The sequence below is a fragment of the Pristiophorus japonicus genome, chromosome 9 (genome assembly GCF_044704955.1).
Source record: "Pristiophorus japonicus isolate sPriJap1 chromosome 9, sPriJap1.hap1, whole genome shotgun sequence".
Lineage (NCBI taxonomy): Eukaryota > Metazoa > Chordata > Chondrichthyes > Pristiophoridae > Pristiophorus > Pristiophorus japonicus.
In genome coordinates this window covers 4,858,350-4,882,175 of record NC_091985.1, presented here as the reverse complement: position 1 = coordinate 4,882,175, position 23,826 = coordinate 4,858,350, and the positions used below count along the sequence as shown (strand labels likewise).

General features: G+C 47.7%; 1 protein-coding gene across 3 annotated transcripts in view; it reads left to right on the top strand.

The window, feature by feature from the left end:
• LOC139272919 (protein-tyrosine kinase 2-beta-like) overlaps positions 1 to 23,826 on the top strand; it is a 256,360-nt gene that overhangs the window by 66,418 nt on the left and 166,116 nt on the right. For 2 of the 3 annotated variants that reach the window (XM_070889030.1, XM_070889028.1), the window contains exon 2: positions 10,653 to 10,882. In XM_070889030.1, the coding sequence (XP_070745131.1) occupies positions 10,694 to 10,882 (189 nt within the window). In that variant the 5' untranslated portion in view covers positions 10,653 to 10,693. Of the gene's footprint in view, positions 1 to 6,636; positions 6,671 to 10,652; positions 10,883 to 23,826 lie in introns of those variants that run through there. The other variant, XM_070889029.1, reaches the window with a different exon arrangement.

Here is a 23,826-nt window from a genome sequence, read left to right as displayed (position 1 = left end):
GGCCTCGTTTGATGAACACAGCTGTAATAGTTTCTGTAATTAATACCGCGATTCCTCCTCCCTTTTTACCCCCCTCTCTATCCCGTCTGAAGATCCTGTAACCAGGAATATTGAGCTGCCATACCTGCCCCTCTTTTAGCCATGTCTCTGTAATAGCTATAACATCACACTCCCAGGTGTCTCTCTGTGCTCTCAGCTCACCTGCCTTATTCGCTATACTCATGAATTGAGGTATATACCATTTAGTACTTTCTAGACCTTGTTTCCTCTGTCCTTCAAACTCACTTTCTTTATTTTTGCTTTCTAATTCCAGCTTTACTCCCCTCCCTACTGAATCTATTCTCCGGTTCCCCATCCCCCTGCCAAGCTAGTTTAAACCCTCCCCAACAGTACTAGCAAACCCCCCTGCGAGGATATTGGTCCCGGCTCTGTTGAGGTGCTGTCCGGCTTGTACAGGTCCCACCTCCCCCAGAAACAGTCCCAATGCCTCAGGAATCTAAAGCCCTCCCTCCTGCAACATCTCTCCAGCCATGTATTCATCTGCTCTATCCTCCTATTTCTGTACTCACTAGCTCGTGGCACCGGCAGTAATCCCGAGATTACTAGCTTTCCTTTTTAATCTCTCTCCTCGCTCCCTAAACTCTGCCTGCAGGACCTCATCCCTCTTTCTACCGATGTCATTGGTCCCGATATGGACCACGACCTCTGGCTGTTAACCCTCTCCCCCCAGAATGCCCTGCAGCTGCTCAGTGACATCCTTGACCCTGGCACCAGGGAGGCAACACACCATCCTGGAGTCACGTCTGTGGCCGCAGAAACGCCTGTCTGCTCCCCTGACTATCGAATCCCCTACCACTATAGCTCTTCCATTCTTGCTCCTGCCCCCCCCCCCACCCTCCTGTGCAGCTGAGCCACCCGTGGTGCTGTGGACTTGGCTCTGGCTGCACTCCCCAGAGCCACCATCACCCCCACCGGTACTCAGAAGAGAATACCAGTTGGAGAGTGAGATGGACACACAAGAACACAAGACATCGGAGCAGGAGTAGGCCATTTGGTCCCTCGAGCCTGCTTCGCCATTTATTACGATCATGGTTGATCTGATCATGGACTCAGCTCCACTTCCCCGCCCACTCCCCATAACCCTTTACTCCCATATAGCTGAAATATCTGTATATTTCTGTCTTAAATATATTCAATGACCCACCTCAACAGTTGTCTGGGGCAGTGAATTCCACAGATTCACGACCCTCTGAGAGAAGAAATTCCTCCTCATCTCAGTTTTAAATGGGCAGCCCATTCTGAGACTATGTCCCCTAGTATTAGTTTCCCCCCCTGAGTGGAAATATCCTCTCTGTATTCACCTTGTCGAGCCCTCTCATTATCATATGTTTGATAAGATCACCTCTCATTCTTCTGAACTCCAATGAGTATAGGCCCAACCTACTCAAGCTTTCTTCATGAGTCAACCCCCTCAACTCCGGAATCAACCCAGTGAACCTTCTCTGAACAGCCTCCAATGCAAGTATATCCTTCCTTAAATACGGAGACCAAAACTGTACGCAGTATTCTAGGTGTGGCCTCACCAATACCCTGTACAGTTGTAACAAGACTTCTCTGCATTTATACTCTATCCCCCTTGCAATAAAGGCCAACATTCCATTTGCCTTCCTGATCACTTGCTGTACCTACATACTAACTTTTTGTGTTTAATGCACAAGGACCCCCAGGTCCCTCTGTACTACAGCACTTTGCAATTTTTCTCCATTTAAATTATAATCTGCTTTTCTATTTTTTTTTCTGCCAAAGTGGATAAACTCACATTTTCCCACATTATACTCTATCTGCTGAATTTTTGCCCACTCACTTAGCCTTGTGCAGATTTTTTGTGTCCTCCTCACAACTTGCTTTCCCACCCATCTTTGTATCATCAGCAAACTTGTCTACATTACACTCGGTCCCCTCATTCAAGTCATTAATATAGATTGTAAGTAGATGAGGCCCCAGCATCGATCCCTGCGGCACCCCACTAGTTACTGTTTGCCAACCAGAGAATGAACCATTTATCCCGACTCTCTGTTTTCTGTTCGTTAGCTGGTATAACATTCACTGGTTCTCCCTTATCCACCCTGCTCCTTATATCCTCAAAGAACTCCAGCAAATTTGTCAAACATGATTTCTCTTTCATAAAACCATGCTGACTCTGCTTGATTGAATAATGCTTTTCTAAATATCCTGCTGCTGCTTCCTTAATAATGGACTCCAGCATTTTCCCAGCGACAGATGTTAGGCTAACTGGTCTATAGTTTCCTGCTTTCTGTCTGTCTCTCCTTTTTTAAACAGGTGCGTTACATTTTCCAATCCGCTGGGACCTCCCCAGAATCCAGGGAATTTTGGTAGATTGCAACCAATGCATCCACTATCTCTGCAGCCACTTCTTTTAAGACCCTAAGATGTAAGTCATCAGGCCCAGGGTACTTGTCCGCCTTTAGTCCCATTATTTTACCGAGTACTGCTTCTTTAGTGATAGTGATTATATTAAGTTCCTCTCTCCCTATAGCCCCTTGATTATCCCCTATTGGAATATTTTTAGTGTCTTCTACCGTGAAGATGAATACAAAATATTTTTTCAACGTCTCTGCCCATTCACTGTTCCCCATTATTAATTCCCCGGTCTCATCCTCCAGGGGACCAACATTTACTTTAGCCACTCTTTTCCTTTTTATGTACCTGTAGAAATTCTTACTATCTGTTTTATATTTCGTGCTAGTTTACTTTCATAATCCATCTTCCCCCTCATTATTTTTTAGTCGTCCTTTGCTGGCTTTTAAAAGTTTCCCAATCCTCTGGCCTCCCACTAGTCTTGGCCACATTGTATGCCCTTGTTTTCAATTTGATACCTTCCCTTATTTCCTTAGTTAGCCACGGATGGTTATCCCTTCTCTTACAGCCTTTCCTTCTCATTGGGATCTATTTTTGTTGACAGTTATGAAATATCTCCTTAACTGTCTGCCACTGCTCATCAACTGTCCCACACTTTAATCTATTTTCCCAGTCCACTTTAGCCAACTCTGCCTTCATACCTTTGTAGTCTTCTTTATTTAAGCTTAGGACACTGGTTAGAAATACAACTGTTTCACCCTCCAACTGAATTTGAAATTCAACCATGCTATGATCATTCTTTCCTAGAGGATCCTTTATTAGGGGATTGTTTATTAATCCTGCCTCATTACACAGGACTAGATATAAGATAGCCTGCTCCCTGGTTGGTTCTGCAATGTACTGTTCAAGGAAACTATCCCGGATTCACTCTGTGCACTCTTCCTCAAGGCTACCCTGGCCCATTTGCTTTGTCCAATCAATATAAAGATTAAAATCTCTCATGATTATTGCCGTTCCTTTTTTACAAGCCTCCATTATTTCTTGATTTATTCTCCGTCCAACAGTGTAGCTACTGTTAGGGGGGCCTATAAACTATGCCCACCAGCGACTTTTTCTCTTTATTATTCCTTATCTCCACCCAAAGTGATTCAACATCTTGATCTTGTGAGCCAATATCGTTTCTCACTAACGCACTGATCCCATCCTTTATTAACAGAGCTATCCCACCTACTTTTCCTTTCTGTCTATCCTTCAAAATTGTCAAATACCCCTGAATATTTAGTTCCCAGCCTTGGTCACCTTGCAACCACGTCACTGTAACGGCCACTAGATCATACCCATTTGTATCTATTTATGCCGTCAACTCATCTATTTTGTTACGAATGCTGCGTGCATTCAGATAAACAGCTTTTAAATTTGTTTTTTTTAACCCTTTTTTCCTGCTTTGACCCCACTTTCTGATTCACTTTTATGTTTATACATTCTGTCCCTTCCTGTCACGCTCTGGTTATCATTTCCCCCAGTGTTCCCCTGCTTTATTGCCTTCTCCTTATTCTTTGACTTATTAAATTTTTGTCCTCCTGAACTCTTTTTTTTTTTTTTTTTTCCCCCCCCCCCCATTACTTAGTTCAAGGGACTCCCCCACTACCTGCCTAGTCCTCCTCTTCTGTCTGGTGGTCACCCACTTCCTCTCTGCCTGCACTCTCTCAAGCTGCGGGGTGACCACCTCTGGAAACGTGCTGTCCACCTGGCTCTGCCTCACAGATGCACCGCAGCGACTATAGCCGCTGCTCTAGCTCCGAAATGCGGGGCTCGAGTTGCTGCAGCTGGCAACACCCGCTGCACACGTGGTCGTTCCGGCTGCGCTAAGTGCCCGAGACTTCCCACATGGCACAGGATGTGCAATCCACAGGGACTGAGCTGCCCTGCCATCCCTCCAGTTACACTTGCAATTATAGGCCCCAAGTTTCCACATGATTTGCTCCTGATTTTTAGGAGCAACTGGTGCAGAACGGAGTATCTTAGAAATCGGAATTCTCGTCATTTAGTTTGCTCCAGTTCGAGTCAGGGAGAACAGTTTCACTTTGGAACAGAATTTTTTTTTTCCAAAAGAGGGCGTGTGCGGCCACTTACGCCTGATTTCAAAGTTTCGTGAGTGAAAACTTACTCCAAACTAACTTAGAATGGAGTAAGTGAAGATTTTTGTACGCTCGAAAAAACCCTGTCTACACTTTAGAAAATCAGGCGTAGGTTACAAATCAGGCGTAGGGAATGGGGGGGGGGGGTTTAAAGGGAAGTTTACGAACATTAAACACTTCAGTTTTACAAATAAAGAGCCATCATCAATAATAAATGATAAATACATCAATAAATCAACCAATAAATCAATCAAAAAAAATTAATAAATAATCTTTGTTTAAAAATCAATAAATAAAACATTTTCTACTTACCGACTGCAGCACCGGGAGCCCTCCAACAGCGTGCTGGGATCCCCCCCCCCAGTGTGTCTCTGTCAGTGTCTCTACCTCTGCCTGTCTGTCTGTGTGTCTCTCATTCTCTGTCTGTCAGTGTCTGTGTTTCTGACAGGGGGAGGAGGGGGGGGTAGAGGGAGAGAGGGGGAGGGATGGGGGATAAAGGGGATAAAGGGGAGAGGGGGGGAAGGAGATTGGCAGTGGGGAAGGAGATTGGGAGGGGTGGGGGGGGAAGGAGAAAGGGGAGGGAGGCTGAACGGGCCGGGCCTGAGACTTCGGGCAGGGCCTGTCCCCAGCACCAGATTTACAGCACCAGGTGGCGTTGGGTCGGGTCAGGGGGCTGGTGGGAGGGAGGTCGGTTTGGGTCGGGGGGAGGGAGGGAGGGAGGGAGGGAGAGGGAGGTCGGGGGGAGGGAGGGAGGTCAGGTCGGATCCAGTCCGGGGGCGTGGGGGGGAGCGGGTGTCTGGTCAGGTCCGGGGGCGGGGGCTGGGGGAGCGGGTGTCGGGTCCGGTCCGGGGGCGGGAAGCGGGAGTCGGGTCGGGAGGAAGCAGGAGCTGGCCGTGGGAGGAACCTTATTCACGCAGCCCCAGTGAGGCCATTCGGCCAGGGCTAGGGGCTGCGTGCTTCGGGCCCCTCCCACACAGTTCGCCGCCTGGAGCTACTGCACATGCGTGCCCACTGTAGCGCGCATGTGCAGAGGTCCCGGCACTGTTTTCAGTGCAGGGACCTGGCTCCGCCCCCTACAGCTCGTGCTGCGCTGCGCCGAGGGCCAGAGGACCAGCAGGGAGGTGGAGAATCTGGAGGGTTTTTTTTAGGCGCACTTTGTGGCGCGAAAAACGGGCGTCCAGGTCGGGACTGCGCTGTTCTAGGCGCGGCTCAAAACTTGGGCCCATAAACTCTAAACCTTAGCAAAACACACCCAGCCACGACTCAACAAGCAGCTGATTTAATTAATTTTGTTTTTTAACCAATAAATATCACTTGTCAATTTAATTGCAACTCCTAATTTACACCAATGCCCAAGTTTTTTTTAAAAAAAAGCAAGAGAAATACTCACCAACCAGTCAGCCAATCACTTACCAGTTTGGCTGTGATGTCACACTTCGATGTCAATCTTTTTACTTTTTGTGTCTCATTCTTGTTGCTGCTGCAGATAGATCCACTGGATCTCCGGATCCTCCCAATCTCCGGCTCCTCTCGACCTCCTGCTCCGAGAGGCCACTGCCTGCGTGGAGGTTTAGAACTGCAGCAGCTCCAGGTTGCGACGGCTGACATACTGCTAGCCACGAGCTCCATTAGGCCATCTTGCTTGTTGGGCTGTCTGTCTCCTCTGATCTGCACTTTCTCTCAAAGTGGAACCAAAATAAAACACAGGCTTGTAGGTGAGCAATCCATCGAAAATCAAATCGAATGTAGTGTGCCACGGGTTGCCAATTCACTGTCGACCCTTGCTTATTGACCAATGGCAAATTCGAGTATTGCTGACATACTTTTGTTCGCTATTTGAGCATAAATTGTTTGACAGTGCAGACGGAAGTGGGTTAATTACTTTACTCTGTGCTCATAAAGTTAGAAGGTGAAAAGGTGTTGGATGAACCTGTAGATTAGTAACTATTTCCTCCGTAGACTATTAAATATTTAGAACACTGAAGTATAATTAATGCAGAGTTAGTTGGTTATCACCTTCAAAGAGGAACTAAATGAATTGGATTTCCGTTTTATAGAAATAAGTATAGACAGACACATCTACATAACGATAATCACTTTCCACAGATCTCATTCATGAGGTGAAGCATCCTGCGATGTTTTGATGTGAAAAGGTAAGGGTTACTTTATCATTGAGCGTTCTCTGGAACCACCACAAAACCAGCGTGCATTCAGTGAAACTTTCCACTGTGCTTCACAGGAGCATAATCAGACAGAAATGGTCACCGAGCCAAAGTCGGGGATATTGGGAGGGGTAATTAAAAGGCTTGGTCAAGGAGGTAGGTTCTAAGTAGTATCTTTTTATTTATTTATTCGTTCGTGAGATGTGCATTTATTGCCCATCGCTAATTGCCCCGTGAGAAGGTGGTGGTGAGCCGCCTTCTTGAACCGCTGCAGTCCGTGTGGTGAAGGTGCTTACACAGTGCTGACTTTATTGTAGAGGTTCGGTACAACTGAGTGTCTTGCCGGGCCACGTCAGGAGGGCAGTTAAGAGGCAATCACATTGCTTATGGGTCTGAAGTCACATATAGGCCCAGACCGGTTAAGGATGGCAGATTTCCTTCCCTAAAGGACATTAGTGAACCAATTGGGTTTTTCCAACAATCGGTAGTTTCACGGTCACTATTACTGATACTAGCTTTTTAGTTCCAGATTTAAATTCCCCAGCTGCCGTGGTGGGATTTGAACTCGTGTTTCCGGATTAGTATTCCAGGCTTCTGGATTGCAAGTCCAGTAACGTGACCACTATGCTACCGTAACCCGTATCTTAAAGAAGGAGAGAGAGGTGGAGAAGCAGCGAGATTTAAGGAGGGAATTACAGGGCTTGGGGCCTAGATGGCTGAAGGCACGGCCACCAATGGTGGAGTGAAGATACGGAGGGATTCGCTAGAAGCTATATTCAGAGCAAACAGAGTGCTGGGACAGTCGATCGGCTGGAGGAGGTTACAGAGACAGGGAGGGCGCGAGGCCAAGGAGAGATTTGAAACCAAGGATGAGCATTTTAAAATCGAGGCGTTGCAGCACTGGGAGTCAATATAGGTCAGCGAGCACAGGGGTGATGGGTGAGCGGGACTTGGTGCGAGTTAGGACACGGGCTGCCGAGGTTTGGACGAGCTCAAGTACATGAAGGGTGGATGATCAGAGGCCGACCAGGAGAGCATCAGAATAGTCCAGTCTGGAGGAGAGCAAAGCAGGGATGAGGAGTTCTGTGGAAGATGAGCTGAGGTGAGGATAGAGGTGGACAATGTTGTGGAAGTGGAAGTAGATGATCTCTGACGGAGGGCATAGGGGGGTCTGAAGCTCAATTCAGGGTCAAAGAGGATGTTTGCTGATGCAATGTTTCCTGTGCTTTGGGAATGTGACCATGGAAAGTGTCATGTCTGTAATATGCTTATGAATGCCTCATGGAGTCAATGTGTTGTAGTGACCTTGGTTCTTTATTCGTAACTCCAGAGTGAGGCACAGCATGGTGGGCAGCCGTTTATACTGGGCCCTGCACATCTATGCAGGTGACCCTCAGGTCTCCCACCGCAGTGCCCTCTGGTGGACAGCCTCTGCCACAGGGGAAGGAAACCCCGGTCTCCACCAGTTGCACCCTCTAGTGGTGCCAGCATAGTATATACACAGTGTAAACCTTATTGATAGTACATCAGGTGACAAGTCTCCATCTTATGCAACTATACAGTGACTACACAGAGAGTATATCTATAGTCTACATATATAACAGAAAAGAATAGGCGAGGTTTGGGGCAGGTAAGATGATATACTGGAGTTTCACTAACCACCCTCGGGCATCGGGAAGAAAGATCACTGGGTTTATAAGTTCGTTTAATCCCCACTTGGGAGATTGAATGCACAGTGGTGCCTATGATCAGGCCAAGGTGACCAATGCATGGGTTACATGACCATTTCCAGTGTTTCTGTGACTGTACAGTGGCTGATCCGGTCCCAGAGGGGAAATTGTAACCACATTGGGCCCCCCTCCACCGATGTGGGAGAAAAAGAGCAAATGGTGTCAGTGGGTTAACTCACAGAGTAGGAGCACGGAGAATATTCTGATAGAAACGTTTCCCTTTCTTGTTTTTAAAAAAAGACATAACCCCATAAATAACATGAAACCACATTTTTAATCAGCCTCTGCCAACACAGTGGAGAAAGTTTGATATGAACCAAAATACATTTTAGCATAATTTCCAGACTATAGTTGCAAAAAATGTTAACTGATGTTTTTCTCACCTGTGTGAGACTCTCAGGGCAGGGGGGAGAGGGGCGGGGGGGGGGAAAGAGAGATATTTACATGCACTCACTGTTTGAAAACGAAATGGCATTGGGAGCAAAATAGCAAGCACACGGTAACACCAAATTACCGCTCAGTTCCCGCCTGCTTCAATCTTTGGGCACACCACAATCCTGGTGGTCAGATCTCCAGCTGGAAACTGACGGGAGCCTCTTGAATATATAGTCAGTGTGGCCAGATGACACAGTTACGGCCCCCCAACACCAACTTGGCCTCTTGCTAGATTGCCGCCAGTTCCTGCTCCTGCCCAGCAACCGTGGGTGGGGCAAGTCAGGGGGTGGCTATTGTGAGCATCGATTAAAGGGATGCTGAGTTACAGTCAGCTGTGGCTCAGTGAGCAGCACTCTCGCCTCTGAGTCAGGGACTTGAGCACATAAATCTAGGCTGACACTCCAGTGCAGTACTGAGGGAGCCCCGCACTGTCGGAGGTGCTGTCTTTCGGATGAGACGTCAAACCGAGGCCCCGTCTGCTCTTTCAGGTGGACATAAAAGATCCCACAGCACTATTTTGAAGAAGAGCATGGGAGTTATCCCTGGTGTCCTGGGCAATATTTATCCCTCAATCAAAATAACAAAAACAGATTATTTGGTCATTATCACATTGCTGTTTGTGGGAGCTTGCTGTGCGCAAATTGGCTGCTGCATTTCCCACATTACAACAGTGACTACACTCCAATAGTACTTCATTGGCTGTAAAGCACTTTGAGATGTCTGGTGGTCATTAAAGGCACTATAGAAATTCCTTTCTTAACAGTCAGGAAAAGCTGGAAGCAGAACTGGCCCCTCATTCTTACTGCATTGCTTGTGGGAGTTGAGGCTTAAAGGTTTCCATATTCAGTGCTGTCGGAGCTGGTTACACACCTTGTCAATACAACAAAGTGCTGGTTATAATTCCACCATTGGACTGGGATAAATCTAAAACTGCCACAATGAACAAAGATTGACGTAAATGGGTCGGGGCAGTAATGAAAGGGGAACTGCTCAGTGCTGACTTGCCGATTATCGTGCAATGCGAGTGGCAATATCTTGTGTTAGTTTAAACGTGTATACCATTCTTCCAATGAATATAGTTCCCCACAGATCAGTGGATTTATTGATCTGCCTCTCTGTCGCCAATCATAAATGGCCCTCACAACATCTCACCGCTGTTTACAGTTCTGCCAACCTCACTCAGAGAAGATAGTCTTGAACTTTCCTCACTGTTGGTCTTGATTGGTGCCAACATCTCCTCTCCAGTTGGGAGTTCCTGGTCATTTACTTCTGGACTTTCAACAAATTTCCAGGTGCTTTTCCAGATCACAGTAATGCCAGTAAGTTTAAAAAGTGAATTGTTTCCCAATCTCTTGGCTCTCCTGTCTTGTGTCGTACGTGTATCTGAAACTTGGAGCTAGGCCGTGCAGGGGTGAAATCAGGGAGCACCTTGTCACACACACGAGTAGTGGTAACCTGCAACTCACTCCCTAAAAAGCTGTGGATGCTGGGGGTCACTTGAAATTTTCACGGCTGAGATCAGCAGATTTTTGTTGGGTGAGGTGATTGAGGGATTTGGATCAAAGACGGGTAGATGGAGTTGAGATACAGATCAGCCGTGATCTAATTGAATGGCGGAACAGGCTTGAGGAACAGTATGGCCTCTTCCTGTTCCTGTGCTGCATACATCGAGGGCAAGGATGGGACTTGCTCCCAAAACTCCATAAACACTGTTGTTACAAGATGCTGAAGGCTCTGTGTTTGTTCACTGAAGAATTCTGTTTTCAAAATGAGCTTTATTTTAATATCGAAGAATCTTTCTTTGCCAGATTAGTGATGGTGTGGTCCCACCGAGCCGGCGCTCTGTAAGATGACGGGTGACCAGAACCCCCTGGAAATGTGGGTCGATGCCACCACGCACGCCCTGTGCATTAACTCCGAGAAGTCCATGGACGGAGCTGTTACCAAGATCCTTAAAGTTTGTTTCTGCAGCAACACCAGTATCAACCTCGGCAAAAACTTCAAACTCGTCAAATGCACCAACACCACGGAAATCCGGGTAAGGTTCATCTGTTGATTTTAGTGCAAAGATTTACAAGGCAACGTTCGGGAAAGATTGAGCTGGCAGGGACACACTTTTCTGCAAAAGAGAAGACCTGACTGAGGTCTTTAAAATGATTGGAAAGCTGCAAATGTAATGCCCCGATTTAAAAAAGGAGGCAGACAAAAAGCAGGAAACTATAGACCAGTTAGCCTAACATCTGTGGTTGGGAAAATGTTGGAGTCCATTATTAAAGAAACAGTAGCAGGACATTTGGAAAAGCAAAATTCGGTCAGGCAGAGTCAGCATGGATTTATGAAGGGGAAGTCATGTTTGACAAATTTGCTGGAGTTCTTTTGAGGATGCAACTAATAGGGTGGATAAAGGGGAACCAGTGGATGTGATGTATTTGGATTTCCAGAAGGCATTTGACAGGGTGACACATAAAAGGTTACTGCACAAAATAAAAGTTCAGGGGGTTGGGAGTAATATATTAGCATGGATAGAGGATTGGCTAACGAACAGAAAACAGAGAGTCGGGATAAACAGTTCATTCTCTGGTTGGCAATCAGTAACTAGTGGGGTGCTGCAGGGATCAGTGCTGGGACCCCAACTATTTACAATCTATATTGATGACTTGGAAGAAGGGACTGAGTGTAACGATGATACAAAGATGAGAGGAAAAGCAAAGTGTGAGGAGGACACACAAAATCTGCAGAAGGACATAGACAGGCTAAGTGAGTGGGCAAAAATTTGGCAGATGGAGTGTAATGTTGGAAAGTGTGAGGTTATGAACTTTGGCAGAAAAATGAAAGAGCAAGTTATTATTTAAATGGAGAAAGATTGCAAAATGCCGCAGTACAGAGGGACCTGGGGGTACTTGTGCATGAAACACAAAAGGATAGTATGCAGGTACAGCAAGTGATCAGGAAGGCCAATGTTATCTTGACCTTTATTGCAAAGGGGATGGAGTATAAAACCAGGGAAGTCTTGCTACAGTTATATAGGGTATTGGTGAGGCCACACCTGGAATACTGCGTGCAGTTTTGGCTTCCATATTTACGAAAGGATATACTTGCTTTGGAGGCAGTTCAGAGAAGGTTCACTCGGTTGATTCCGGAGATGAGGGGATTGACTTATGAGGAAAGGTTGAGTTGGCTGGGCCTCTACTCATTGGAATTCAGAAGAATGAGAGGTGATCTTATCGAAATGTATAAGATTATGAGGGTCTTGACAAGGTGGATGCAGAGAGGATGTTTTCACTGATGGGGGAGACTAGAACTAGGGGGCATGATCTTAGAATAAGGGGCCGCCCATTTAAAACTGAGATGAGGAGAAATTTCTTTTCTCAGAGGGTTGTAAATCTGTGGAATTCGCTGCCTCAGAGAGCTGTGGAAGCTGGGATATTGAATAAATTTAAGACAGAGATAGACAGTTTCTTAACCGATAAAGGGTTATGGGGAGCAGGCAGGGAAGTGGAGCTGAGTCCATGATCGGATCAGCCATGATCTTATTGAATGGCGGAGCAGGCCCGAGGGGCCCTGTGGCCTACTCCTGCTCCTATTTCTTATGATGAAGGGGTTCGATTGGGTGGATGTGGGGAGATTGTTCCCATTTGTGGTTGAGTCCAGAACATGGGGCCATGAATATAAGACAATCACTGACAAATCAACTGAAGAATTTAGCAGCAATCTGTTTTCCGAGCGCGTGGTGAGAAAGTGGGACTCGCTGCCACACAGAGTGGTTGAAGCTGGTGGCATTGATTTAAGGGTGGGATTGATGTATCCCCGAGGGAGAGGGAATACCAGGATACGGAGGCAGGGTGGGAAGCTGTAATTAGAGTGGAACGAGGTTTTGTGGAGTATCACCACCTTGGGCCTCGGGGCCTGTTTCTGTGCAGCAGTTTCTATGTCATGCGATTTATCGATAGCACTGGTCAGTAACTATCCTGTGGCAAGGTACAGGGATAGTCACAGTCCTGCTGGTCATCTCTCTGCACACATTCATTTAGTAAGCACAGGACAATCCTTTCCTTTCATTTTAAAAACAGTTGTATTCTCCCACAGCCCGTGTACACGCTCCCCTCCCACAGCCCGTGTACACGCTCCCCTCCCACAGCCCGTGTACACGCTCCCCTCCCACAGCCCGTGTACACGCTCCCCTCCCACAGCCCGTGTACACGCTCCCCTCCCACAGCCCGTGTACACGCTCCCCTCCCACAGCCCGTGTACACGCTCCCCTCCCACAGCCCGTGTACACGCTCCCCTCCCACAGCCCGTGTACACGCTCCCCTCCCACAGCCCGTGTACACGCTCCCCTCCCACAGCCCGTGTACACGCTCCCCTCCCACAGCCCGTGTACACGCTCCCCTCCCACAGCCCGTGTACACGCTCCCCTCCCACAGCCCGTGTACACGCTCCCCTCCCACAGCCCGTGTACACGCTCCCCTCCCACAGCCCGTGTACACGCTCCCCTCCCACAGCCCGTGTACACGCTCCCCTCCCACAGCCCGTGTACACGCTCCCCTCCCACAGCCCGTGTACACGCTCCCCTCCCACAGCCCGTGTACACGCTCCCCTCCCACAGCCCGTGTACACGCTCCCCTCCCACAGCCCGTGTACACGCTCCCCTCCCACAGCCCGTGTACACGCTCCCCTCCCACAGCCCGTGTACACGCTCCCCTCCCACAGCCCGTGTACACGCTCCCCTCCCACAGCCCGTGTACACGCTCCCCTCCCACAGCCCGTGTACACGCTCCCCTCCCACAGCCCGTGTACACGCTCCCCTCCCACAGCCCGTGTACACGCTCCCCTCCCACAGCCCGTGTACACGCTCCCCTCCCACAGCCCGTGTACACGCTCCCCTCCCACAGCCCGTGTACACGCTCCCCTCCCACAGCCCGTGTACACGCTCCCCTCCCACAGCCCGTGTACACGCTCCCCTCCCACAGCCCGTGTACACGCTCCCCTCCCACAGCCCGTGTACACGCTCCCCTCCCACAGCCCGTGTACACGCTCCCCTCCCACAGCCCGTGTACACGCTCCCTTATCCTGATCTCTATCCATCCATTTAACCCTCCAAACCTGTTCCTCCATTCAGTGAGACCATGGCTGATCTGTGACCTAACTCCACATACCCGTCTTTGGCCCATATCCCTTAATACCTCTGGTTAACAAAAAAGCTATCAATCTCAGATTTAAAATTAACAATTGATCCAGCATCAATTGCTGTTTGCGGACGAGAGTTCCAAATTTCTACCACCCTGTGTGTGCAGAAGTGTTTCTTAATTTCACTCCTGAAAGGTCTGGCTCTAATGTTTCGACTCTGTCCCTAGTCCTGGACTCTCCAACCAGCGGGAATAGTGTCTCTCTATCTACCCTCTCTGTCTCCCATAATATCCTGAAAACCTTGATCGGATCACCCCTTAACCTTCTACATTCCAGGGAATACATCCCTAATTTGTGTAATCTCTCCTCATAACTTAACCCTTGAAGTCCGGGTACCATTCTGGTAAACCTACGCTGCACACCCTCCCAGGCCAATATACCCTCCCTAAGGTGTGGTGCCCAAAACTGCTCACAGTGCTCCAGGTGTGGTCTAACCAGGGCTTTGTACAGCTGCAGCATAACTTCTGCCCCCTTGTATTCCAGTCCTCTCGATATAAAGGCCAGCATTCCATCAGCCTTTTTTGATTATGTTCTGACCCTGTTCCTGACGTTTTAATGATCGATGTAACTGGACCCACAAGCCTCTCTGGGCCTCCCGTGTTTTTAGCTTTTCCTATTTAGAATGTACCCTGCCCTATCCCTTTTAGCTCCAAAGTTGGATGACCTCACATTTGCCTGAATTGAAATCCATTTGTCAGAGTTTTGGCCGTTCACCAATCTATAGATAATCCTTAGTAATCTTATGCTTTGATCTACTCTGCTGCCTATCTTTGTGTCATCAGCAGACGTGGATATGTGGCTTTCTATCCCATCATCTCAGACATTAATAAATACTGTGACTAGTTGAGGCACCTGCGGGGCATCACGAGTCACATCCTGCCAATTCGAGTCCCTACTCATTATCCCTACTCTCTGTCTCCTGCCACTCAGCCAATTTCCGAACTAGGTCAATCATTCGTGCTCAATATCATGAGCTTCAACTTGAGCTAACTGTCTTTTATGGGATACCTTATCGAATGCCTTCTGGAAGTGCGTATAAATAACATGGACTCTGCCCACGCATTCTGGTTCCGCAGCCCATGCACACTCTACTGAGTGGAGAAAGGGCCAGGAAATGGGACTAAAGGGGACAGGACTTTCACTGAAACAGCACGGGTACAAAGGGCCACATGTTGTTGTAACTTTAAGCTGACATCCTTTATCTCTCTGTCCAAGTCACAAAGTTGTATCCATCGTCATGATTTACTCCACTCAGCAGGGTAAATGATCTGGGCCCTGTGTCTCTCCGAAGTCTTCGCTTTTCTAATCGAAACAACTCCAGGTCTGTGGGTCATTTATAGCCGAGACCCCTGAACCCCCAAATTGTCCCTGGTGCTCTACTCCATTGTAGCAATTACTTTATGCAGGCAGTGGGCCTGAATTGACGGCAATATTCAAACTCTGATCATTGCAGTGACCCATGCAAAGTTAGAATGATGTACCTTGTTGCAATTCATTCTCAGGATGTTGGCATTTATTGCCCATCCCCAGTTGTCCTGAGACTGTGATGGTAGGCCGCCTTGTCTTCATGCAGTCCAATGTGAGCCCTGTAGCGGTTTGGTGCAACTTGAGTGTCTTGTGAGGCCACTTCAGAGTCAACCAACTGGGTGTGGGACTGGAGTCACGTATAGGCCAGACCGTGTATTTGTTCTCGAGCATCAGTGGCAAGACCGACAATTGTTGCCCACCCCTAGTTGCCCATGAGGTGGTGATGGGCCGCATCCTTGTGGTACAACTGCACTTCAAACAGAACTTAAGAGTTAACCATGTTGCTGTGGGTCTGGAGTCACATGGGAGCCAGACCGGGTAAGAGTGGCAGGCTTTCTTCCCGAAAGCACATTAATAGAAAACATAGACATAGAAAATAGGTGCAGGATAGGCCATTCGGCCCTTTGAGCCTGCACCGCCATTCAATATGATCATGGCTGATCATGCAACTTCAGTACCCCATTCCTGCTCTCTCTCCATATCCCCCTGATCCCTTTAGCCGTAGAGAATTCCACAGGTTCACAACTCTCTGGGTGAAAAAGTTTCTCCTCATCTCAGTCCTAAGTGGCTTACCCTTTACTCTTAGACTGTGACCCCTGGTTCTGAACTTCCCCAACATCGGGAACATTCTTCCTGCATCTAACCTGTCCTGTCCCGTCAGAATATTGTATGTTTCTATGAGATCCCCTTTCATTCTTCTAAGTTACAGTGTAATGAGTATAATGAACCAGGTGGGTTTTTTGTGACAATCCACTATCTTTATGGTCACTTTTACTGATACCACATTTACTTTTTAACATGAATTCAAATTCTCAAAGTGCCACGGTTAGATTTGAACTGGTGTTGTCTGGATCAGTCGTTGAGGCCTGTGGATCAGTCTTCAGCAGTAGAACCACTGCACTTGCTGAGTGCAGGAAGTTGGACTGTTTCTGAAACAAGTGTGCAAGAAAGGGCCACCACAGAGTATGATCAAACATTATGATTCATTGTAGATTACGTGAGAATATCAGCACTTCCAGTGGAAGTGTGTAGTCAGCCCCAGGCTCTGACACCGCCCGCTGCACTCCGTACATGGCCTGGAGAATAAGACCATAAGTTTCCTGTGAAGGGAAGGCTGATGATGCTGAAGCTTTTGCAGCTTTCAGAAGTTAACAAGTGTATCTTGCTCAGAGTGTGAATGTGGAAAGGGATCGGTGTCTAAGCCTTTGTGGGTGACAGATGTGAAGTGCACTGTGAAAGTATGTGAGGTGTTGCAGTGGTGTTTCCATCCACAATCGGAAGCGACAAATGTCAACTTAACAAATGGCCGGTTGACTGAAAGCTGAGCCCTGGTTACATGAGGAAACATAGAAACATAGAAATTAGGTGCAGGAGTAGGCCATTCGGCCCTTCGAGCCTGCACCACCATTCAATAAGATCATGGCTGATCATTCACCTCAGTACCCCTTTCCTGCTTTCTCTCCATACCCCTTGATCCCCTTAGCCGTAAGGGCCATATCTAACTCCCTCTTGAATAAATCTAGTGAACTGCATCAACAACTCTCTGCGGCAGGGAATTCCACAGGTTAACAACTCTCTGAGTGAAGAAGTTTCTCCTCATCTCAGTCCTAAATGGCCTACCCCTTATCCTAAGACTATGTCCCTGGTTCTGGACTTCCCCAACATTGGGAACATTCTTCCCGCATCTAACCTGTCCAGTCCCGTCAGAATCTTATACGTTTCTATGAGATCCCCTCTCATCCTTCTAAACTCCAGTGAATAAAGGCCCAGTTGATCCAGTCTCTCCTCATATGACAGTCCAGCCATCCCTGGAATCAGTCTGGTGAACCTTCGCTGCACTCCCTCAATAGCAAGAACATCCTTCCTCAGATTAGGAGACCAAAACTGGACAAAATATTCCAGGTGAGGCCTCACCTAAAGCCCTGTATAACTGCAGTAAGACCTCCCTGGTCCTATACTCAAATCCCCTAGCTATGAAGGCCATTTGCCTTCTTCACCGCCTGCTGTACCTGCATGCCAACCTTCAATGACTGATGTACCATGACACCCAGGTCTCGTTGCACCTCCCCTTTTCCGAATCTGCCGCCATTCAGATAATATTCTGCCTTTGTGTTTTTGCCCCCAAAGTGGATAACCTCACATTTATCCACATTATACTGCATCTGCCATGCATTTGCCCACTCACCTAACCTGTCCAAGTCACCCTGCAGCCTCTTAGCGTCCTCCTCACAACTCACACTGCCACCCAGCTTAGTCTCATCTGCAAACTTGGAGATATTACACTCAATTCCTTCATCTAAATCGTTAATGTATATTGTAAAGAGCTGGGGTCCCAGCACTGAGCCCTGCGGCACTCCACTAGTCACTGCCTGCCATTCTGAAAAGGACCTGTTTATCCTGACTCTCTGCTTCCTGTCTGCCAACCAGTTCTCTATCCATGTCAGTACATTATTCCCAATACCATGCGCTTTGATTTTGCACACAAATCTCTTGTGTGGGACCTTGTCAAAAGCCTCTTGAAAGTCCAAATACACCACAACCACTGGTTCTCCCTTGTCCACTCTGCTAGTTACATCCTCAAAAAATTCCAGAAGATTCGTCAAGCATGATTTCCCTTTCATAAATCCATGCTGACTGGGACCGATCCTGTCACTGCTTTCCAAATGCACTGCTATTTCATCTTTAATGATTGATTCCAACATTTTCCCCACTACTGATGTCAGGCTAACCGGTCTATAATTATCTGTTTTCTCTCTCCCTCCTTTTTAAAAAGTGGTGTTATATTAGCTACCCTCCAGTCCACAGGAACTGATCCAGAGTCGATAGACTGTTGGAAAATGATCACTAATGCATCAACTATTTCTCGGGCCACGTCCTTAAGTACTCAGGGATGCAGACGACTATCAGGCCCCGGGGATTTATCGGCCTTCAATCCCATCAATTTCCCTAATACAATTTCCCGCCTAATAAGGATATCCTTCAGTTCCTCCTCCTCACTAGACCCACTGTCCCCTAGTACTTCCGGAAAGTTATTTGTATCTTCCTTCGTGAAGACAGACCCAAGTATTTGTTCAATTGGTCTGCCATTTCTTTGTTCCCCATTATAAATTCACCTGAATCCGACTGCAAGGGACCTACGTTTGTCTTCACTAATCTTTTTCTCTTCACATATTTATAGAAGGTTTTGCAGTCAGTTTTTATGTTCCCTGCAAGCTTCCTCTCGTACTCTGTTTTCCCCCTCTTAATTAATCCCTTAGTCATCCTCTGTTGAATTCTAAATTTCTCTCAGTCCTCAGGTTTGTTGCTTTTTCTAGCCAATTTATAAGGTTCTTCCTTGGTTTTAACACTATCCTTAATTTCCCTTGTTAGCCACGGTTGAGCTACCTTCACTGTTTTAATTTTACTCCAGACAGGGATGTACAATTACTGAAGTTCATCCATGTGATCTTTAAATGTTTGCCATTGCCTATCCACTGTCAACCCTTTAAGTATCATTTGCCAGTCTATTCTAGCCAATTCACGCCTCAAACCATCGAAGTTACCTTTCCTTAAGTTCAGGACCCTAGTTTCCGAATTAACTGTGTCACTCTCCATCTTAATAAAGAATTCCACCATATTATGGTCACTCTTCCCCAAGGGGCCTCGCACAACAAGATTGCTAATTAGTCCCTTCTCATTACACATCACCCAGTCGAGGATGGTCAGCTCTCTAGTTGGTTCCTCGACATATTGGTCTAGAAAACCATCCCTAATACACTCCAGGAAATCCTCCTCCACCGCATTGGTACCAGTTTGGGTAGCCCAATCAACATGTCGATTAAAGTCGCCCATGATAACTGCTGTACCTTTATTGCACACATCCCTTATTTCTTGTTTGATGCTGTCCCCAACCTCACTACTACTGTTTGTGGTCTGTACACAACTCCCACTAGCGTTTTCTGCCCTTTGGTATTCCGCAGCTCCACCCATACAGATTCCACATCATCCAAGCTAATGTCCCTCCTTACTATTGCATTAATTTCCTCTTTAACCAGCAACACCACCCTGCCTCCTTTTCCTCTCTGCCTATCCTTCCTGAATGTTGCATACCCCTGGATGTTGAGTTCCCAGCCTTGGTCACCCTGGAGCCATGTCTCCGTGATGCCAATTGCATCATATCCGTTAACTGCAGTCTGTGCAGTTAATTCTTCCACCTTATTCCGAACAGAATCTTCAGGCTTGTCTTTTTAACAAACTTTGCCCCTTTAGAATGTTTCTGTAATGTGGCCCTTTTTGTTTTTTGCCTTGGGTTTCTCTGCCCTCCACTTTTACTCATCTCCTTTCTATCCTTTGCTTCTGCCTCCATTTTATTTCCCTCTGTCTCCCTGCATAGGTTCCCATCACCCGACCATATTAGTTTAACCCCTCCCCAACAGCACTAGCAAACACTCCCCCTAGGACATTGGTTCCAGTCCTGCCCAGGTGCAGACTGTCCGGTTTGTACTGGTCCCACCTCCCCCAGAATCGGTTCCAATGCCCGAGGAATTTGAATCCCTCCCTTTTGCACCACTCCTCAAGCCACGTATTCATCTGCGCTATCCTGCGATTCCTACTCTGACTAGCACGTGGCACTGGTAGCAATCCTGAGATGACTACTTTTGAGGTCGTACTTTTTAATTTAGCTCCTAGCTCCTTAAATTCGTCTCGTAGGACCTCATCCCTTTTTTTAACCTATATTGTTGGTACCTATGTGCACCACGACAACTGGCTATTCACCCTCCCTTTTCAGAATGTCCTGCACCCGCTCCGAGACATCCTTGACCCTTGCACCAGGGAGGCAACATACCATCCTGGAGTCTCGGTTGTGGCCGCAGAAACGCCTGTCTATTCCCCTTACAATTGAATCCCCTATCACTATCGCACTCCCAATCTTTTTCCTGCCCTCCTGTGCAGCAGAGCCACCCATGGTGCCATGAACTTGGCTGCTGCTGCCCTCCCCTGATGAGTCATCCCCCTCAACAGTACCCAAAGCGGTGTATCTGTTTTGCAGGGGGATGACCGCAGGGGACTCCTGCACTACCTTCCTTCCACTGCTCTTTCTGTTGGTCACCCATTCCCTATCTGGCTGTGGACCCTTTACCTGCAGTGTGACCAACTCGCTAAACGTGCTATTCACGTCATTCTCAGCATCGTGGATGCTCCAGAGTGAATCCATCCGCAGCTCCAGCTCCGGTCTGTCAGGAGCTGCAGGCGGATACATTTCCCGCACACCTAGTCGTCAGGGACACCGGAAGCGTCCCTGACTTCCCACATAGTACAGGAGGAGCATAACACGTGTCCGAGCTCTCTTGCCATGAATTAACCCTTAGATTTACTTAATTTGGCAACAGCAATGCTAAAGGTTCCTTACTGATATTGAAAAGAAAAAGAGAAAAACTACTCACCAATCACTTACCCCTTTGGCTGAAACGTCACCCTTTGATTTATTTCTACTTCCTTTTTGCCTTCTCTCCCCGCTGCAGCTGCACAAGCTGGGTCTTTATAGGCCGCTCCACGCACAGCGAACTCCCGCCTCTCCTCTGCCCTGAACCCTCGGACAGTGTAATGTTGATGCAGTGACCTGAATGTTGAGCTCACGCTGCAATATGCTCGTTGCATCTTCACAAAAAGCAGGCTCTGTTCCGGCCCAATCGGAGCCTTCAGGATTGAATGAAGCAGTTTGACTAATTTTGTAAAGATAAAACTCTTCCATCTACCCACAAAGTATCCGATGCCCTACATTATAGATGAAGGGACTGAGTGTAATGTATCCAAGTTTGCTGATGATACAAAGCTGGGTGGGACAGTAAGCTGTGAGGAGGACGCAAAGAGCGTGCAAAGGGATATAGACAGACTGAGTGAGTGGGCAGTAAGGTGGCAGATGGAGTATAATGTGGGGAAATGTGAGGTTATTCACTTTGGCCGGAAGAATAGAAAAACAGAATATTTTTTAAATGGTGAGAAACTATTAAAGTTTGGTGTTCAGAGAGATTTGGGTGTCCTAGTACAGGAAACAAAGTTAGCATGCAGGTACAGCAAGCAATAAGGAAGGCAAACAACACATCCTTTATTGCAAGGGGTTGGTGTATAGGAGTAAGGAAGTCTTGCTACAATTGTACAGGGCCTTGGTGAGACCATACCTGGAGTACTGTGCACAGCTTTGGTCTCCCTATCCAAGGAAGGATATACTTGCCTTGGAGGTGGTGTTGTGGAGGTTCACCAGACTGATTGGGTTATGAGAGGGTTGTCGTATGAGGAGAGATTGTGTAGAATGGGCCGATACTCTCTGGCGTTTAGAAGAAATGAGAGATGATCTCATTAACACATACAAGATTCTGAGGGTAGATGCAGGGAGGATGTTTCCCCCGGGCTGGGGAGTCTAGAACCAGGGGTCACAGTCTCAGGATAAGGGGTCAGCCATTTAGGACTGAGATGAGGAGGAATTTATTCACTCAGAGGGGGGTGAATCTTTGGAATTCTCTGCTCCAGAGGGCTGTGGAGGCTGAGTCATTGAGTCTATTCACGGCTGAGAGCGATAGATTTTTTATTCTCGGGGAATCCAGGGATATGGGGATCAGGCGGGAATGAGGTCGAAGTTCAGCCATGATCTCATTGAATGGCGGAGCAGGCTCGAGGGTCCGAATGGCCGACTTCTTATGCTCTTACGATGGCCCATGGGTTTTGCTATCAGATGATGGTTGAGCCTTGAATGAATAAAACAGTGTTAACTCTTTCTATCTGGACCACTAAAGTAAAACTAAAGGGTAAATTTTGTACAGAGCATCAGATACTCCCGCACGTCTGGTAAATTGGGACACACACTAGTGTAGCTTCCCAATCTTCTTCCCGTACATAGGGAGTGAAGATGATGAGGCTGCACACTGGGTGTGTGCACCTCTGGTCTCATCTCCCCCCAACGTGCGATGTTTAATAGTGTCCACTACACTTTCATATCTTGGGCTTTTTTCATCCTGCACAGGAAGTTCTGACAGTGGTTGCTGATCTGAACATCGCTGCTCCTTGGCTCTTGGCTGGGTATATGACCCAAGTGGACACCTGCCATCATGCTCCATCTGTGTCGGCTGTGGCTCAGTGGGCAGCACTCTCGCCTCTGAGCCAGAAGGTTGTGGGTTCATGTCCCACTCCAGATACTGGAGCACAAACTCGAGGCTGACACTCCAGTGAGGTACTGAGGGATTTGCTGCACTGTTGGAGGGGGCCGTCTTTCAGGTGGATGTCAACGATCCTATGGCATCATTTTGAAGAAGAGCATGGACATTATACTCTGTATCCTGGCCAATATTTATCGCTCAATCAACAGCACTTTTAAAAAAAAAAAAAAACCCGATTATGTGGTCATTATCACATTGCTGTCTGTTGGAGCTTGCTGTGCGCAAATTGGCTGCCGCGTTTCCCACATTACAACAGTGACTATACTTCCAAAAGTACTTTATTGGCTGTAAAGCGCTTTGGGACGTCTAGTGGTCGTGAAAGGCGCTATATAAATGCAAGTCTTTCTTTCTTTGATCTTTGCAAAGCAAACCAGTGGAATTTTCATTTGCCCACAATGGAATGTGAAGCGTGCTATGAAATCTTAACTCCCTCAGACTGTGCCCCTCACCAGCAAGCAGCCTTGGTAATCCTAGCTCTGATGATGGGGACAGTAACACAGGCAAGACGGGAAGACCCATACAGCTGGCTGTGTGTCTGTCAGCAGCAACAGAACTCACAGTGAAGCCAAGCTACACCTCACCGAGGGAAACCCAGATAAACGGAGCCGTCTGCTGGACCCAGAGCCGAAGCTCGGAGCAACATCAGGCTGTGGTAAAAGTGACAATAGCACTCGACTTTAGTAGCCCGCAGGCTCGTCTGCAGGCAGTGACTGCGAGTTTCAGCTCGCTGATCCATGACCTGCTCACAGCTGTAGGGCTGGAAATTCGTCTCCGCTGGTGGCACAGCACGGGCAGTATCGGTCCGCCCGCCCCTTATACACAGCGCCCGACATTGACTGCAGTGGTACTGAGTATCAGGGGCTGTGTATAACTTGATAAAATGCAATATCCCCACCGACACCTGTGAGTCCCTGGTCAAAGACCGCCCTAAGTGGAGGAAGTGCATCCGGGAGGGCGCTGAGCACCTCGAGTCTCGTCGCCGAGAGCGTGCAGAAATCAAGCGCAGGCAGCGGAAGGAGCGTGCGGCAAACCAGACTCCCCACCCTTTCTTTCCTTCAACCACTATCTGTCCCACCTG